Source organism: Epinephelus lanceolatus, chromosome 6 (assembly GCF_041903045.1).
Source record: "Epinephelus lanceolatus isolate andai-2023 chromosome 6, ASM4190304v1, whole genome shotgun sequence".
Lineage (NCBI taxonomy): Eukaryota > Metazoa > Chordata > Actinopteri > Perciformes > Serranidae > Epinephelus > Epinephelus lanceolatus.
In genome coordinates, this window is record NC_135739.1 from 40,786,565 (window position 1) to 40,806,879 (window position 20,315).

Consider the following 20,315-nt stretch of genomic DNA (forward strand, 5'->3'; position numbering starts at 1 on the left):
TAGTTTGCTCTTCTGCTACCTTCAATCAAATCCCAGTTATGGTTTGTCCTATTGCCCACCTTTATATTCAGAAATGGCAAATGGCATCAGCCATTGGTTATCTTATTGCTACTGCATCATTGCTGACCTGAAATTTGCTTGTTGTACAGTCCTATGTTCCTTGCACTCGTTCATGTTTCCAATTCCGTCTGCCTCAGTTCGGTTAGGATGACTGTCATTTATCCCACGTTCCCTCAATACCCATGCTCTACGCGTTCTCATGCCGTTTGCACAGTCATCCGTGGCCCTCCAACTACATGCTGCATGCACGACACCTGCTCATCCGCTACTGCTCACCTATCATTTTATAATCCTCAATCTTGCATCACCCATGAATATTCCATTTTGGTTATATAATCACAAATTCTATCTGCCAATTCTCTATCTGCTGGTCCTAGGACATATTCTGCTGTATTCTTTTATTCAAGTTGGCCGTGATTTAATGCAATTTTATTGGTTCATTTCCTTTACCTCGTTCACCTGATCTCTCGCTCATTTACATGGTCTTCGGGACCTCACGCAAATGCACAATCACGGTTTGTGGGACCTCATGCTGCATGCACTAACAACCTTGGTCTTCGGACCTCATGGATGCTCTACCATGTTCTGTGGGACTTCATGCTGTATGCATTGACAACCTCGGTCTTCTGTCCTCAGGCAAATGCTCTATCATGTTCTGTGGGACCTCATGCTGCCTGCACTTACACCCCTGGTCTTCAGGACCTCATGCCAATGACCCACCTTGGTCTGTGGGACCTCATGCATTGTGCTTGGCCTCCCTCGGTCTTCAGGACCTCATGCAAATGCCCCATCATGGCCGATAAGACCTTGTGCTGTACGCCCTAACACCCTCGGTCTTCGGACCTCATGCAAATGCCCCATCATGATCTGTGGACCCCATGCTGTATGCTCCAACACCCCTGGTCTTCGGGACCTCATGCAAATGCCCCCATGGTCTGTGGACCTCTTGCACCACACCAAGGTCATTGGAACGCCTCAGAATTTTTTCCCCGCAAAACTTAATTTTCTTTGGTCAGAGGGACCCACTTAATTTTTGTTTTGTCATATCGGACGTAATTTATGTTTGGTCGTCGGACCTTATTTTAATTTAGCCATTTTATTTAAGTTGGTCTTCCGACCTTAGTTTCTGTTTGGCAATGTGACCTTTTATTTTGTTCGGCCTTCGGACCTTTTATTTTGTTTCTACTGATGGTCTTTAGGACTCCAGTTTGTGCACCCAGGTCTACGGGACCTCATGCTTATACATGGTAATTTCTTTTGTCAAGATGACTTTAATTTATTTTTGGTTGCTGGACCTTATTTTACTGTCACCATTTTATTTGAGTTGGTCTTATGATCTTAATTTTCGTTTGGTCTTTTGACCTTTTATTTACATTTGGTCTTATTGATCTTTTATTATTTTCTGCATACATAGGCCCAGGTCACTAGGACCTCGCACCAGTCACGTTAATTTTAGTTTGGTCATCAGACCCTTAATTTCTGTTGCTGTCATGCTGAAAATTGCTGACTTTAATTTATGTTTGGTTGCCCCACCTTTGCCTTTTGTTTGCATTATCTTAAGTTCGGTCTTCTGACCTTAATTTACGTTTGGTCTATGATCTTTCATTTCTGTTGGTCCTAGTTGACCTTTTATTTCGTTCAACATATAGACGCCATGGCCTCCAGAATCATGCCCATCCCAGCCTTCCCTCTGCCATATGACCTGATCCCCTGCCTCTGCCATTTCACCCTAGCTTCGTCTTGGCTGTTAGATCTATCCAAGCCTCCCTCTGCCACTTCCTTTCCATCTCATCTCACATCCCCTGTTTTCTAGATAGCAGCCCCCCTATTGTTGTCCTAGTCTCTTCCTGACCATATATTCTCATCAAGGTTAAACTTCCCCATTCAGGAGTCATGCAGGCCTTCAGATCTGTTCATTCTCATTCACTGCCTCCTCGTTTCAGTTTGTTCATGCTTCTTTTGCAATAGATTCCCTACTAATCTTTACCGGCTTGTTTCGTTAGAAGCCTGTTGCCTCCTGGTAAGGTAAGTGTGTGAAGGAACGCTATCGCAGGTCCTTCCTGCCTGCTGCTGTCAGGCTACATAACCAGCACTGCTCACAGTAGACTGCACCATGGACACTTTATTGACACTATGGACACTTTATGGACACCACAGCTGCCTGCGTTTGCACATACAATCACTTGCACTAGATGTGCTCCCTTTATCCACTGGTCAATTTCATTCACTGCTGCTCATTATTATCCACTTCCTATTATTTTTATTATTATTATTGTTGTTATTTATCGCCGTCTCTTGTATTTTTGTACTTATTTGCATGCCTAGTTATTTAAGTTTTTTAAGTTTAAATTTGAAATCTTTAATCTGACTCTTTCTCCTTGACTGCTGTAACACTGGAATTTCTCAATTATGGGATTAATAAAGTTGTATCTTATATTATCTTATCTTAAGGATTGCCTCATGTCATATGGTTTGTAGTCCCTCTCACTCCTTACACTGTTTTTGGGGGGTTCCCTAATTGGATACGGATCCATCACCCTCCTCATAGCTCTCCATCTTGAAGGGGTCTAATCGCCAAAGACTTTTCACATTTTCACATTTCATTCTCATGTGCATTTGTAATTAAATATTTTCTTTCCTAACCAAAAAACGTGTCTCTCCTGATTGAACTATTTTAGTTTACTCTCAGAGCTCTCATCAACATGGTGTCTAGCAGCAACAGCAGTGTTCAGGGATTAAAAATAAAGCTCTAACAAGCCCACTTTACACTAATAAATGTTCCAGCAGCTGGTGGATACCAAATCAGCTAAAAGGAGAGTGAATATTGGACATCAAGTGTTCACAATAACCACTACAAATGAATACTATTGTTGCTCTTTGTCAGCTTGATGTGTACATTAGGCATCTGCTAACATGTTGGCACCTTTATAATGTGATAAGGTGTCAGTGTGTTTACGTAGTCTTCTACTGCCCCCAAGTGGCCAAAAATCAATTGATACTGCTTTAAAATGTCCCTTACTGAGTCTAGTGTGTGTGTGTTTGTGTGTGTGTGTGTGTGTGTGTGTGTGTGTGGTGTTTACCTTATTTGCAAAAGAGCAGAATGATACTGGGTTTTTTTTTCATAATGAAAAGATAAAAACATGCAAAAAGATTTTAATTTGTAATCCAAAGTACACATATACAAGGATTCAGGATATTAGCATGTCATTTTCAGAGATCACAGCCAAAAGAACAACAAGAGAAAAAAATACAATCTGTACATATTTCAGTTTACAGTGAGTAGCCAGTTGGAAAGTACCAGAGAACACTAAGGCAAATCATTAGCAGACAAAAGAAACATTGCCTTTTTTAATTTAATCCACCACATCAGAATATCAGGAAGTATCTTTGCTACACAACAACGACTGATGTCTCCCTTTATCAGCAATCAGCTGCATAAGTCACATTATGACAAAAGCAAAACAAACAACAGAAGGTGTCTATCTAAATTCTAGCATAACTGTACATGTCTTCTCGTTGGCTTTGGAACACCAGACTGGCAAAAATATGCAGCTCCTTTGTACAGCTCTGGGTTTGACCAACATCTTGTCACTGTAGAAACCAAAAGACCTCACTGTCAGATGGACCACTGGTCTTGAATATGATGCTGTTTTGTTGTTTTTTTTATTAGGAGTTCATCCCTTTAGGAGCATAAACGTACTTGACAACTTCATGGGATTTTGCCCATAACATTTTAAAGTTACAGGGAAGTCAAATTAGTGAGTTTGTAACAATTACAATAAGTATATATTCACAGCAGCAGACACTGCCACCTCCAACAGAGTGTGCCTGGTACACCAAGAAAGAGTTGCAATATGGGTTGTTTGTAGCCTTGGGCTGAAAACACATCAATGCCGCTGCGGTGCGTCATATGATGTATGTCAAGTACCCCCCTTACCAAAAACTGGACGTGTCACGCTGCAGCTGATCAACAGACGACCATGTCAAGTTATTACTACTTCTACTGAAAGATCTGTACTTCCTCCACCTGTGGACAGCCCCTGATTAAAATTAATTTCTCACCTGAAGAGCAAATCGCCAGAGCTATAACTCACCAGGAAGTGTCTTTTTGGCCATTGTCTTTATAATTTTGGGATTGTGGATGCTTTAGCTTGGGATATTTCTCAACCTCAACCACAAGTTTCTCCTCATCATTCTTCGTCACACATTAAACACAGCAACATCAATATAGTACATCCAATTATACATCCATGGTGAGGAGAGGAGTGTCGAGCTGCCAGAGGAGCAGGTATGCTCATGGGAGCTGGTATGTACAAGCAGAGGGCGAGTGAGGGAAAAATGTATTGAATTCCAGGTGAGGATTGATAAAATGACAGTGGTGTAAAGTGCCGCGGGGCGTCTTGCTGCCACCGGTATAGGGTTGTGCATTGACACTAATATAAGTGTATTTTTTGATGCACGACATATGCCATCGTTGTGTTTTGGCCTTTTAATGTGTCAAACCAGTGGAAATCTCTGGACGTATTTACTGCAGAAATGGACCTGGGAGCGATTCTGTAGTGTATCAGCCAAGATTTACCACTGTCACAGAATTTCATAATGAGGAGCTCAGAGACTGTCTGCATCATGTCAGCTGTTAGAGAAAACAATCTGACCAGCAGAGTGTGAGAATATTCTGCTCCAAAAATGAAGAACTTACTGAACCTGAACACATATTTACCAAGCCTACATTACAAACATTATTGGAAAAATTCCATATTTAACTGAGAGTATTTTGGGTAACCTTTCCATAAATTCAAAAACAGGTGTCATCTTATTATCATCTTACATTAGGGCCAGTATGGTAATAATAATAAATTGTGTTGCCTATACATATTTCACTACACAAGTCGGAGCCTTTGACATGTAGTGCTAAACATCATGTTGACCTTGTCCAGTGATCTCCCCCCTCTGCCAAATACAAAGTGAAATACGGAGCTGGTGTTGACTGTTGAACTTTTTCGGTGTACATGAAGCAAAATTTGGTTAATTTCTCAGGTGCACTGACTCAACCAGTGTTCAACGCAAACAAACCCTCCAGTTTGTCTTATTGTTGGGTTGAACATGATGCAGCTGCTTTGTAATACTTTTCAATTCCAGTCATTCAAAGTTCATCTGACTCAAACATTTATAGATTCCTTGTGCCTTACACTGTGTGCCATGTTTGTGTAATGGCATAGCAACCTAACATGGATTTCTTGTATGGGTGAGTATCCCCAGGCACCTCATGATTAGATCTGATTACAATTCAGAGAGCAACTATTGGATGATAAAACGATTATCGATGTATCATGCTGCAATAAAAGTTTTGATTTCTATACATGATTTATTTTTTCTGACTGTGAGACTACTTGCTACTTTTAAAGCATAGCATACTGTATTTGTAATGGTGCATAATTAAATCAAAATATGAATTTATACCATCTGGCTCTTGTATAGGTCCCTTTTCCCACCAAATTTATAGCCAAAATGCTTCCATACCCAAACTTTTAAACCAGTCGGATTGTTTCCATCTGTTGTTGCTCACAGTAATCTTTTGTGGGATATTTATGGCGGCGCAGTGTCCAGTGATTGCATACTGTAATACTTATTTATTTTCTTCCCCCATCCCTAATTTGTAGTCTTGATTTTATTTCCATTTAATAGCAACTGCCATAACATTCTACCGTCTGGAACAGATTTAGTAAAACTTTGCTGTAAACATTACATCGCATGTAAGAGATATAAAAAATAAATGTGATTTCATTTTTAGTCTGTACCTTTTTTTTAGTGTTGAACTTTTCATCTTTGAACTCATCCTCTGATAACCATTAATATTGATGTAAAATGTCATAAAAAAAGTGGTGTGAAATTGCCAAAATAACCTGCTCTAGACCTGAACCAGAACTGTTGGATGCCTGGTCTGCTACTGTGGCAAAAATTATTCCAAATGGTTCAAAATAAAAAATAAAAATGCTGCAACATGTACAACTATTCAAAGCATCTTCTGCAATGGTAGGACATCCTCCAAAAATGCATATACAAGGGTGCGTATGAGAACAATACAGGGGGAACTGAAGGTTAAGATCAGGGAGGCTAAGGAGAGGTACAGGAGGAAGCTGGAGTGGAAACTCCAGCAGAACGACATGAGAGAGGTCTGGAGTGGAATGAGGACCATCACTGGCTTCAGGACCAACAACAACAGAGGAGCTGAAGGCAGTGTGGACGGGGCCAATGAACTGAATCTGTTTCTTTTTACAGATCTGACAATTCTGGCCCTGTTACCTGTGCCCCCCAGCTATGTAGAGTACTTCAGCATGTCTTCAACATGAGCCTGAGTCTCCAGAGGGTCCCCATGCTGTGGAAGACATCCTGCCTCGTTCCTGTGCCAAAGACGCTGCATCCCAGTGGCTCCAAGGACTACAGACCTGTGGCATTGACTTCCCACATCACGAAGTCCCTGGAGAGACTCATCCTGGAGCAGCTCCGGCCCATGGTCAAGCCACTCTTGGAACCCCTCCAGTTCGCTTATCAGCCCCAACTTGGAGTGGAGGACACCGGACACCATCATCTACCTGCTCAACCACGTCTACGCCCACCTGGACAACCCGGCGAGCACTGTGAGGGTCATGTTTTTTGACTTCTCTAGTGTGTTCAATGCCATCCGTCCAGCTCAACTAGGTGACAAGCTGACAGAAATGTAGGTGGATGCCCCCCTGGTGTCCTGCATTGTAGACTACTTGACTGGCAGACCACAGTACGTGCGCTTGCAACACTGTGTGTCAGACAGAGTGGTTAGCAATACTGGGGCCCCACAGGGGACTGTCCTTTCTCCCTTCCTCTTCACCCTCTACACCATGGACTTCAGCTATTGCACTGAGACCTGCCATCTTCAGAAGTTTTCTGATGTCCATGGCCATAGATGGACTTATCAGTAAGGGTGATGAGGATGAGTACAGGGCTGTTGTGGATAACTTTGTCACATGGTGTGAGCAGAACCATGTGCAGCTCAACGTGGCAAAGACAAAGGAACTGACTGTGGATCTGAGGAAGACCAAGACACTGGTGACCCCTGTTTCCATCCAGGGTGTCAGTGTGGACATTGTAGAGGACCAGTGGTATACCAGTGGTTCCCAACCTTTTTCTTGAGGGACCCATATTTTTACAATTGTAGACTTTAGGTTACTATATATATTTTTGTAAATAATCTTGTTAGATTTTGTTATATTTTCACTTCGAATTGCCCAATATGATATATCTTTCTACTCTTCTAAGGAGCACTTGTAAAGCCAACAATTTCTCCCCAGGGATCAACAAAGAATCTCTGATTCTGATTCTGATGATATCCTACGAATTAGAGCCTGACGAATGACATGGATTACATACTTAATGTAAAGTTCTGTTATTAAAGTTACACAGGTTACGTTTCAGCAAATAAAGTGAATGTGGTTAGGTGTAGGGAAAGAAACATGGTGAGGACATACCTTAAAATGACTCAAAGTTCACATGGTTCTGAACAGCAGTCTCCTGGGGTAAAATCCTGTGTTTTCTGACCCATTCATCACCCCAACCTGCCTCCTTAATGGACTGCATACTTCTTTAGTGGCTCATGATTTATGTGGAAATAAACATATGTAAGAATTTCGGTGCATTGCTTTTCACAGCAAAATGTACTAAAACGGGTACATTACATCAGCATATCTAAAACATTTCACATTTTTCACCCTAAGTGTTAAAAAGATTTATTAGCAGAAGTGGAACTAGCAGTTTGGATAGTGGCATTTCAGCCTTTGTTTCACACGCTGGTCCTTCACCGTTCAATCAAAGCTTTGACATGATGTGATGTTGAATGATCAGTCGTTGCAGAGAAAAATCAGTGTGGGAGAGCAGAGAGGAAATTCAAACTTTAGATCTTGGCTGGTTTTGTTAACACTGGCAGTCAGTCACATTAATACCAGAGCAATGTGGTGAAATGATCCTGCTGTTTATGCATACAGACATGCGCTTCAAAAAGTAAGAAATATATCTGCCGAGTTACACACAAAGGTGTTTTACTGCCTCATATAGAAAGCGACACCAGCTTTAACGAAGCATTGGTCAGAGGAGACATCAGTGAGCAGTGAAGTAGTGTGAGTATATGTATATTTAATTTTGCTAACCTCTGTGATTGATTAAGCTCTACACACTGCCACATACTGGAAGTGTAGGTGGCATTTTCTGACTGAATCAGATTGAAAAATAAAACCTTCAACACCCAGAGCCGTACAGTAAAGCCATGTTTTTGCTGATCAGATCATCCAAGGCATCTGTTAATAGGCTTTGCCCTTTAGACTGTCCATCCAGTGTATCTCTGTGGAAATGACTCACACACACTCTCACACACACGCACGCACGCACGCACGCACGCACGCAGGCACGCACACACACACACTCATCATGGCGAAGTGCTCCTCCAGTTGCTGTTGGGAGCTTTAAAGCAATGTATCTCTAGACTGAACACAATCAAAAGAATGTACAAAAAGGCACATTTGACCCCAGTGCTCCTGTACTGTGAGATTCAAGTGTAAATGAGCATTTGTAGCATGGCTGTTGTAGCTCTTAACCATCATAGAGACGACGTCCCCTCAGAGCGCATTGCTCTGGCAGCTCATATTTGTTAGCATAAGGGCTAACGCTGAATGTCCATTAGCCTGAATGCTAGCCGGTGCCAGGCCTTGCTAGGCCGGGAGTCAGAATGGTCCCAAGTGTCTTCAACTGTCATCAAGGGGCAGCAAGTCTCTTTATAAGCTGTCCAGTGGTAATACATAAGTGCCAATCCATACCCTATATTTATGCCACATCCTCTTTCCTTAACCCTACCCACCCCACCTGAGCTTTGGGGCAAGGTGAGGTGGAGAGGGTGGTTGTTGTGGGTAGGGGTTGGGGGGGCTAATCATCCCCTCCGCCATACAGGTCAGCCAGCTTGCGGAAGCGTGGTCCCCAGTCGCCGAGGTAGTCGTAGTCCTGGTCTCCGCAGCTTGAAGAGGAGTGCAGGGAGCTGAGAGAGCCCGCAGTGGAACCACTGCCCTCATAGTCAAACACAAGCAGGGAGTCGTAGGGGGGAGCGGTGGGGTCATTGTCTGCTGCCTTCAGGCCCTGGAAGAACAAAAGGAGTACACAGCAAGGTCAGCAGAGAGAAGTTTGGAAAATAAGGCCCCCCCCCTGCAGTTGTATGCCTCCACGCACCAGTCAAGTTTCTCTTACAGTTTACATCCACGTCTGTGAAAATATGGATGCTTCACAAACATATTCCCCCCCAGCAGGGCGATCTATACAATCTGTATAGATGAGTGTCACCAATTCAGTATCTGACCAAATGTCTCTCCTTCTGTTCCTGAGTAGTGGCCAGAAAAGTGTTTCATGTACAACAGGGACAACCTGAAAACATAATGCTTTCGGCCATGGCTTTTGCTGGTGCAGAGGCAGAAAAATTGATTTTTCTGCATTACAATTATAAACTATGATAATTACGACCAGTGCTACAGTTTACTGTTGGTTACTGCTGGCAACTACACATCATCATTAGATCATCAAAGCAGAACAATGTGTAGGAGGAACAGCCTTTCTGAACTCTCCCAAAACCTAAATTAAAAGGGACAGGGGTGAGATGGGCCACTCTGAGGGTAAAATGTTTATTGCTTTGGCTGTTTCACCTCATTCTTAAGGAACTCTTTCACCGTCATCCTGACATTGAGGGTGGTAAAGGTGTCAATTGGAAACCCTCCAGATCTAAGTTTCTGATTAACATCCTGAAAAAATCCAGTGTTTGACAACACAGCCAGATTAACTGCCAGTCATTAACTATGCTTTTAAGTTCACCACATCTTCCCCCCTTTTTGTCACATCTATGGGTGCCACCCCAGCTCTCACCTGGGTGAAACTGAGGCCATGTTTACACGAAAACGATCCACTGAAAACAGAATTGTTTCTCATTTTCGTTTTGAAAAAAGTTCCGCGTTTAGACGACAATGTTTTGATAACAATCGCCATGCACACGGATCCACAAAAATGGCCCAAAACGCTGCAGTATACATGCCAGGCCAGTAGTTGGTGGTGTGACGCTAACGCTTCCTTCTACAGAGCGGTGATGTAGAAACAAACAAAACGGGACCGCACAAACGTTTGTCTGGACAGACGACAAGGTGGAGTTCCTACAGTAAATCTACACTTTACTGGAGAAGCGTTGATAAATTCAACAGGGTGAGCAGCACAAATAGAGCTCGGGAGTCCGCCATTGTTGCTGTGATAGTCGACTTTCTCGCGCATGCCTAGTGACTGTAAGCGTAATGCGCATGTGCGAAAAGTCTCAGTTTTCAGAGGAACTGCAGATTGCAAGTTTACATGACAACGGAGACGGTGCCATTTCCAAAAAATTTCACTCTGGAACCCGTTTTCAAAACGTTGCATTTTCAGGCACCCAAAACGCCGCTGTCATGTAAATGATCGGCCAAAACTCAACTAAAGTTTACCGTTTTCAATTGAAATCGTTGTCGTATAAACGGGACCTGAGATAAGAAGAACAGGTGTGAGTCGTAAACTGAGTTTACATTCCTGAGCAGAGACTAAGTTATCTTGTAACCAACTTGAAATGTCTCTTGACAGTAAAACTATACATTTTATCCATGTTCTAACATTGTAACTGTGCATAATCCTTGTTTGTTAGTTGAATGATTTTTTTCACACTCTTGTAAGTCATAGTATGAGGGAGTTATAATATCATGTGTTTAATCCCTAATGTAATATGGAGTCATACTGCCATCATGTGACGATAGTTAAGAAGGGTTCCCGTAAGGAATCCCATATTATATTTCGAGTTAAAATATAGTTGGATTGATTAATCAACTTGGCTTTATTAATATGTGCTTTGTCATTTAGTATGTTGATGCAATGGCAGACTAGTTTGTAGTGTTTGTGCACGAAACATTTATACTTGTGTTCCGCTGATATATGCGGTATAATAATCATATTAAATTTAATTTGATGTTAAGAGCCAATTTTGACCATAATGGGAAGAGTATGTGTCTATCGCGCACAACATGTTAAAATATATAATCTCACAAAACAAAGTTTCATTAAAGTTCATTAAGTTTCCTCTGAAATAAAGTAATGTCTAAACAAAGAGACCTGCCTTGCTTCAAACACGCCCACTCAAGCTGGTCGGATAAAACTATTGATCTCGGCTCATTTCCGCACTTTTACTTCTTTCTTTCCTTCCTGTTACTTTCTTTACTCTTTACTCTGTTCCTTTACTTTATTTTACTTTTACTTTCTTTTGCCATCCTTCCTTCTAGTTATACTCTTTATGCCTGAACCCGTTATGCTCTTAAGCTCGGTTCCTGCGTAAACCTTTCTTTTCTTACGATCAAAATTATTTTAAACTTTAAAGTTTACTCGACACGTCCAGAATTGTTTTGTCTGTCCTGATTTTTCTTTATTTTTGTCTGTGCCATCAGTAACATCATACCTGAAACAATGAAGCCAGCCTATTGCAACATTTTATCGAACGGCTGACGAGATTGTTTTCAACCTTATTATAAGCAAATAGCCACAGCTAAATAGATAAGCTACTATTCGACCTGCAACTCCATCAAAGACTCATAGGATCCAGCGTCTACCAGACACCTATCAAAGTGTCCGCAAAGCAGGGGTTGTTTTGACGAACCAAGAGACTTTCCGCCGCCTAAAATCACTGAAGGACACCGTCTTCAGGCTCCACTGCCCCTCACCGCTGCGTTCCAGTCTGTATCACCCTGCTGGAAGGCCGTGAAGTGAAGCCGGGAGTTGCCAGCGGCAGTTCGGGGTCATCAGAGAAAAGTCAGTCAGAGCCAACTCTGCTCAAAGTAGGCCAAATCCCCCGCACCTGATGCAGTTGCTGTGTTGTGGTAAGAGTTGATGTTGAATAGGAGACTTAGTTAAGCTTATCTTAATTTAGGTTTCGTCAGGTCCCCAATTTATCTATAGTCACATACTCTCTCACTATCGGCAAACTAAATAACTGACAAAAGTGTTACCTCTTGTCTTAATCCATTTATACATACTGTTGATTTTGTGTTATTTCATATCATCCTCTGTTACTATTCATTTACTCAGATGTTAAACATTTAGCCTAAATAAATCTTCATTTATCGCCAAGTCGTTGTCTGTGGATATTTCTTTTGAACAGGATCATCTTAGTTCCTCACTGTATAGAGAATTGTTAACATACATGCACCTATGAAAAAGTTCACAGCTAAAACTAAATCAGCCCAATGGATTGACTCATTTCTAAAGCAGTTAATGAAACAGAGGGATGAAGCTAAATTGGTGGCAGTTAAATCAGGTTTATTGGAGGACAGATTAAAATACTGCAAACTGAGAAACCAAGTAACTAAACTGAACAAAAGAAAGAAGAAAGAATATTATAGGCAAATAATTGACAGTGTTAAACATGATGGTAAAAGACTTCGGAACACCTTGAATGAAATTATGGGAAGAAAAGGACAATGCATGTGCATCTTTTGTCGAATCAGATGGTATGTTTCTAACTAAGCCCCAAGGGATTGACAGCTATTTTAATATGTTTTTTATCAATAAGGTGAACAATCTGAGGCAGGGTCTAGGATGTATTGATACTAACCCTTGTGAACTGATATGTAATGAAATAATGGATGGTAAAAATTGTATGTTTCAATTCAAGTGTGTAGAGGATAGAGATCTTAAGATATTGTTGAAGTCTCTTCCGAAATATGGCAGTGAAGGCACTGATAATCTAGACAATAAGGTATTAAGTATTGCTGCTGATTACATTTCGGGTCCTTTAAGTCACATTGTGAATAGATGTCTATTATGTGGGGTATATCCTAGACTGTGGAAGGAGGGAAAAATCATTCCATTACTTAAGGTTAACAAGTTACCTTTTAGTGGGCCTAATAGTAGACGTATAAGTATTCTTCCTGCACTTCCAGCAAGGTTATGGAAAGGATCATCCATGTTCAGGTCCAAGATTACTTTAATAATAACAACTTGATTACCAAATATCAACATGCATACAGAAAAGGCTACTCGACTTGTACAGCTCTTATACAAATGACTGATGATTGGTTGAGGGGGATTGCTGACTCTAAAATCGCAGGAGCAGTTATTTTAGATTTCAGTGCTGCATTTGATGTCATTGATCATGACATTTAATTGACAAGCTAAAGTGTTATGGTTTTAGCCAAACTGCAATTACCTTGATGACGAGTTATCTTTCCTCTAGAACTCAGAAGGTTTTTTATAACGGTGGTTTGTCAGATTACAGTAGTTTAGTATGCGGTATACCCCAAGGAAGTTGTCTGGGACCACTCCTGTTCTCAATTTTTATTAATGATCTGCCCCTAGCTGTGAATAATGCAGGTATAACAATGTATGCAGACAATTCTACTGTGTATTATGCAGCAACTACATGTCAAGAATTAAACCAAGTTTTGTCTTGTGAGTTAAATATCGAATAAAAACAAATAAATTAGTCCTAAATATATCCAAATGTAAAGGTATTGTTTTTGGGTCACGATATAAATTGATTTCTAAGCCTAAACTGGAGCTATCCATATCTGGTGAACCCATAAAACAGGTGGACAAAGCTAAATTGCTAGGCCTAGTCCTTGATAGTCATCTATCATTGACTGAGCACATCAATACAGTTGTCAGTAAAATGGGCCGAGGCATTGCAGTTACAAGAAAGTGCTCTCCTTATGTACAGTCACACATGCTTGGTCAAGTGTCGAAATCATTAATTTTGAGCCACTACTACACTACTACTATTGTTCAATAGTATGGTCGTCTGCATCCAAAACTAATCTTGCAAAATTACAAGTCTCACAAAATAGGGCTGCTAGACTTGTTCTGGGCTGCTCAATAAGAACTAGCACTGAAAAGCTGCATTCTAGCCTTTCTTGGCTCACCATTGAACAAAGGATTTTTTCAACAATGGCCACATTTTTTAGCTGCATTATTAACTTAAAAAATCCAGTATTTTTATTTGACCAAATAATTTATTGCAATAACACACATAAACACAACACTAGGTTTGCCAGTAATGTTCATATTGTGGTTTCCAGTCTAAGGACTAACTCATCACAAAAAAATGTCATTTACAGAGCCATAACATACTAGAATAGTTTACCTTTCAAAATCTGGCTAATTAAAAATAAATTATCCTTTAAAAAGGAAATGCAGAGGCATCTGCTGGCCTGTAGATGAGTGTGAAAAGTAGAAGGTATGCTCAGTGCGTGTGTTTACAATATTGTGTGTTTCTACAAGTTGTGCATTTTTTTCTTTGTCTTTTTGTCTTTAAAAAAAAAATTATATATATATATATATATATATATATATATATATATATATATATATATTCAACATATTGATTTATTTAGTATTCTACTTTAATGTATGTAGCCTACAGTGTACCCAATTTTGAACTGAAATGACTGAATGTAATTCCTTTTTTTCTTCTTGTTTTATATGTAATGTAGTGTAATATATTGTATGTAAGGTGTGGACCCCAGGAAGATTAGCTGATTGCCAAGGCATTCAGCTAATGGGGATCCTTAAAATTAACAAATAAACAAATAAACAAAAATTCATAACCCAGGTATTGAGATTGATTTCTTATTGATAAGTGTACTGACTAATTAATAAAGTTATTAATTTGATTAGTTGCTTCCCTCCATAGGAGGGTGGTGCCCCTAAATTTATTAGGAGTGCAAACATTTTCTAAAGGTATTGCTCCTATAAATGTAAGACTTCTTCTAATGTCCAGTGTTGACCCCCGCAGACCATCTGAAAGGAGAAGAGTTAATTTTTCTAGAGAATTGGGCATCAAAATGTCAACCTTTCATCACAAGCCAACATATATTTCAATTACCCCCTACTTCACAACAGTATGGAGCCCCTTAAAGGTCAAGTCGGGAGATTTTTTTTGGACTGACTTTTGCGTTACCTCGCAATACATTGCGTACCTCGCAATACTTTTTGCGTTCCCCTGCAATAAAGGGAAAGTTAGAGGAAATTGCCACTTTAGAATGAAAATACAGACAGTACTTACTGACCCTCATACTGACAAGAAGTCCAGTGTAGTTTTTTAATCCACAAAACTCTTTCAGGGTATCGGAGCATAACAGCTAGCGGAATAACAGCTACACTTGAAGTGCATGGAATCCACATTTTGAAAACGTAATAAAACTCTGCTAATGCATTATTTCCCCATGTGTATGTGTGCGTATGATTCAGAGGTACAACTTGTTCTAAAATTGGTTCAGTATTGAGGGAGGCGGATGCAGCTGGGAGCCGCAAAACGAGCTAAAACGGTAACAGGGGCAAATGCGTCCTGTATAAGTTTGTGCATTAAAAGTGTGCAAACCACACACAGCATTGTTACCTAACGCAGTAATTCCCTGCTGCTCTTTTGTATGTGTGTTCTATTAATTCTAATGACAAACTAAGACGATAAATATTTGTTAATGCCCTATTTTCATGACGAAAACAAGACTACAGCTAAATAAGAAGTAGTCTTGGTAAGAGAATCATGAGGAAATGTATTATATTTAAACAAAAAAATACAGACGCCTTGCTGAGGCCGGTGCTGTCTCCCACCACCTCCAGGAAGCTTACTTATTTTTAGGGTCCGAGCAACGACGAAGTCGTCTGTAGGACCCTATTGTAATCGCGCTGTTTATTATTATTATTATTAGGGCCCGAGTGACGACGAAGTCGTCTGTGAGGACCCTATTGTAATCACGCCGTTTACTATTATTAGGGCCCGAGCGACGACGAAGTTGTCCATGAGGACCCTATTGTAATTGAGCTGTTTATTAGGGCCCGAGCGACTACAAAGTCGTCCGCGTAGGACCCTATTGTAATCGAGCTGTTTATTATTAGGGCCCGAGCGACAACGAAGTCGTCAATGAGGACCCTATTGCAATCAAGCTGTTTATTAGGGCCCGAGCTACGATGAAGTTGTCCGCGTAGGACCCTATTGTAATCGTGCTGTTTATTATTATTAGGGCCCGAGCGACGAAGAAGTCGTCCGAGGACCCTAATAATAATAGGACCCGTGCTGTTTATTATTATTATTATTATGATTATTATTATTATTATTCTTTACCCAACTTTGTGTCCCAATTTCACCCCTTTCCCAAATTTCAAAATGCTTCTAACTTTCCACATTCGTCCGGCCACATCCAAAATTCAATATTTTTGGGCGGTTGCACATAGTCCTGAATTTCCACCACTAGGTGGCGCTATAATCAAGGGAAGAGCGTTTTGGATCATAACTCTCATATACGTTGTGGCACATTCAAAAACCTTATATGCATGTGTTCAGGGAATTGTGCTGAATCTCGTGATATAGGCCACGCCCATTTCTGCCTACTGTTTTTTTCCTTGCAAATTCACAAAATGTTACAAACATTTTCGAAATCCTCCTAGGCAATTTCACCGATTTGCACGAAACTTTGCACACAGCATCTGGGGACTCTTCTGACAAAAAGGTATTAAAAGAATTTTGATATTCCAAAGAATACTGAAGTTATTAAATAGCAGCTTCCTGCAGATTTGGTACAAAACAGGAAGTGTTGCATATCTCCACATTGGTGTGTCCGAATGACATGAAACTCAGTTTACTAATTCCCCATGAGCCCCTGAGGCTCTGTGCAAAATTTCGGGTGATGACCACAAGGTGGCGCTCTTTAAATTGAAGTATTGTATATCTCAACATCGGTTGGGCGGATTAACACGAAACTTGGTATAATTATTGGCAATGCCCTCCTGAGAATATCTGACGAAGGACTTACTGATCCACCACTAGGTGGCGCTCTGGTGGCCGTCTAATTTAATATTTGGCACTGTGCCAACACCATGACACTCATGGAAATAAAATTGATAGGGGTGGTATAGACTGGCACCTGTAACTCACACATCATAAATGACCAGTAGGTGGCGCTATTTTCAATGCACCTTCTATTTACATGTTCTCTGAATTCAGCTGAATTGTGTGGTGTAAGCCACGCCCACTTTCGCGGTAACTTTTCATTCACTAAATCACGACAAATGAAAAACGTACTTTTTCGAACTCCTCCTAGACGATTTGACCGATTTGCACCAAACTTTGCATGTAGCATCTGTGGACCCTCCTGACAAAAAGTTATCAAAACAATTTTGATCGTCCAAAAAACAGACAAAATATAAAACAACAAATTCCTGCACATTGTTTTCAAAACAGACAGTCTTTCATATCTTGACCAAATACAGTCCGATTATCACAACACTTTTGCTAATTGTGTTCCATGGACCGATGAGGGTTTGTGCAAAATTCGGTGCAAATCGGCCAATAGGTGGCGCTCTGGTGGCAGTCTAATTAGTATGAACGGAAGTAAATTGGAAAATCTTCAAATCCTCTTCAAAACTCATCGAGTTTCAACCTCTTCTCGTCCCACATACTTTGAGCTAGAGACACCATGTCAACTTTTAAAGAGTCAGAAGAACTTTAACTATTGGGCATGTATTCAGCTTCTACTTTTTGGAAAAATACATACGTGGGTTGGGTGCCTACCTGTATACTGGAAATGTAAGTAAGAGATAACGTTTATTTTTTTATTTATTAGAGCTGACAAGACTTCTAGGTGCACGCCCCCCGATGGCAGCATGCCCCGACGTGCGTGGACTGCGAGGGCCCGTTCATCGCTGCTTGCAGCTTTAATTATTATTATTATTATTGCGACATTTCGTGCCCCAATTTCGGCCCTTTCCCAAATTTCAAAATGCTTCTAACTTTCCACATTCGTCCGGCCGCATCCGAAATTCTATATTTTTGGGTGGTTGCACATGGTCGACACGAAATGCCAAAATAGCGCCCCCCTACAAATTTTCAAAAACCCCTCCCCATTGGGGTTAGTTTGTCATAGTTTGAACGAACTCCTCCTAGGGATTTCGTCCGATCAACTTCAAATTTGGTACAGATCATCCCGAGAACATGCTGATCAAAAGTTATTAAAAGCTTTTCTCTATGCCAAGGGGCGTGGCCGCTAGGGCGTGACAAATTTTGGCGACTTTTCATTTTCATGCCATCGAATTTCGAACGGCTCTCCCACCCACATACTTGATCTCAGCAGCTTCAAACTTGCTGAACATGATGATGGCTCCGCCCCGAATGCCCCAATATGTTAATATCCCACCTTACTCATAGCGCCCTTCGGTCGTAACAGGAAGTGTCCAGTTTTTACTTTAACATGTACTAATGCCACAAACTTGACCGCATCAACGTCATTCCACTTCTAATGCATGCAGAACAAGTTGGTGAAGCTACCTTATGAACACTGTGAAGCTACGTCTAATGGTGTCCATGTGGTGGTGTGGTGACTATCGATCCCTCGCCACTAAATATCTTTGGCATTTTGATGGCTTCAACGACCTCATCTCCTCATGAAAATTGATACACAGGTCAAGAATGGCAAGCTCTTACATCTGATAGGGGCGTCGCCCATGGGGGGGACCAAATGCCTCTATAGTGCCCCCTTGAAATTTTCAAAAACACCTCCCCGTAGGGGTTTATTTGGAGTAGGAAGATGAAAATTGGTATACACGTGTATGTTGTCCAGACGCACATAAAAGTCTCTGGCAGCAATGGTCTACTCCAAACAGGAAGTTGGCCATTTTGATTTTGACTTGTCATTTTGGCGTGATTTCCACATGTTGTATTTTAACGAACTAGTCCTAGGGATTTCATCCAATCGACTTTAAATCTTTTTTACAGATCATCCAGAGACCATGCTGATCGAAAATTGTGCTCTGCCTGTCTGTAGATCAAAGGGCGTGGCTGCTATGGCGCTGCCATTTTTGATCCATCGCCATGCATATTCAAGCAGCTCTCTCTCCCACATAATTCATCCAAACTGCTTCAAAATTTCTTTACATGATAAGGCAATCTTGCTCATGGCGCCCCCTTGTGGAAACAGGAAATGCCGTCTTTTACCCTGACAAACACCAACCTTAAGCTCCTGACCTAATCAACTACATTTTGTGGCCACATGACGATCAAGTTGATGAATCTCCACAGTGACACATGTGTCCTGTCATGTTGCAGGCTGCCACGGTGACGGTGGCGACTTTTCATTCTTTGCCACGGAACCCCGCCTGTGAGTTTAACCTACACGTATGAAAATTGGTGGGCATATAGAACATCCCAAGACGCACAAAAAATCCTCTTGGACCCATGCCGTAAACCCAACAGGACGTCGGCCATTTTGTTTTGCTACGTCTGATGGTGTCAGTGTGGCGGCGTGGTGACTATAGATTCCTTGCCACTAATTGCGTTTGGCTTTTGGATGACTTCAACGACTTCATCTCCTCATGAAAATTGATACACAGGTCAAGAATGGAAAGTTCTTAAGTCTGACAGGGGCGTCGCCCATGGGGGGGGGGGACAAAATGCCTCTAAATCGCTCCCTTGAAATTTTCAAAAACCCCTCCCCATAGGGGTTTTTTTTGGAGTAGGAAGGTGAAACGTCACACCACGCAGTGGCGGGGGAGAGCGAGGACCCAATCACAGCTGCTTGCAGCTTTAATTCGTCTCATTATTATTTTTTGTTCCGCCAGATTTTGGTGCGTAATTTGTGCCACAGCTCTGAATGCACATAGGGTCTTCATAAAACATATGGATTCGAGATTCAAAGTGTTTATTGTCATATGCACAGTAAGGACACGCGTTTCTCTGCAGAATGAAATTTGTTCTTTTCTGTCACCAATTAATGCTAAACAATATAAATCTGAAGTATAAAATAGATCAAAATATATACGGTGTGCACTGTTTTAATATCTCCTTGCTTAGTGTAATATTAATTTGCCTGACGCCGCTAGATCTGTGAGCGTTTGGCCGCTAAGGGTGTACATAAACCCACTCACTGCTTTAACCATACCCTTGATCTAGTTCTGACGTATGGAATTGAAATTTATAACGTAACAGTCATTTCACAGAATCCCTCGCTATCGGATCATTATTTGATTACTTTTGATTTCTTTTTACTCGATTACATGCCACTCAGCAACAGTTACTATACTAGATGTTTATCAGATAGTGCTGTCGCAAAATTTAAGGAAATGATTCCTCCATCGACAAATTTAATACCATGTCCTTCAGTAACAGAGGTTTCCCGTACTGACTTTAACCTCTCCCGAATTGATCA

At 41.1% G+C, this 20,315-nt stretch overlaps 1 protein-coding gene across 1 annotated transcript in view; it reads right to left on the bottom strand.

Annotated features, from left to right (window-relative positions):
- Positions 1 to 5,056: 5,056 nt before the first annotated feature.
- Positions 5,057 to 20,315, bottom strand: part of LOC117253819 (cadherin-2-like) — a 469,385-nt gene continuing 454,126 nt past the window's right edge. The window contains exon 16 of the mRNA XM_033621526.2: positions 5,057 to 9,213. Coding sequence (XP_033477417.1) covers positions 9,007 to 9,213 — 207 coding nt within the window. The 3' untranslated portion in view covers positions 5,057 to 9,006. The remainder of the gene's footprint in view (positions 9,214 to 20,315) is intronic.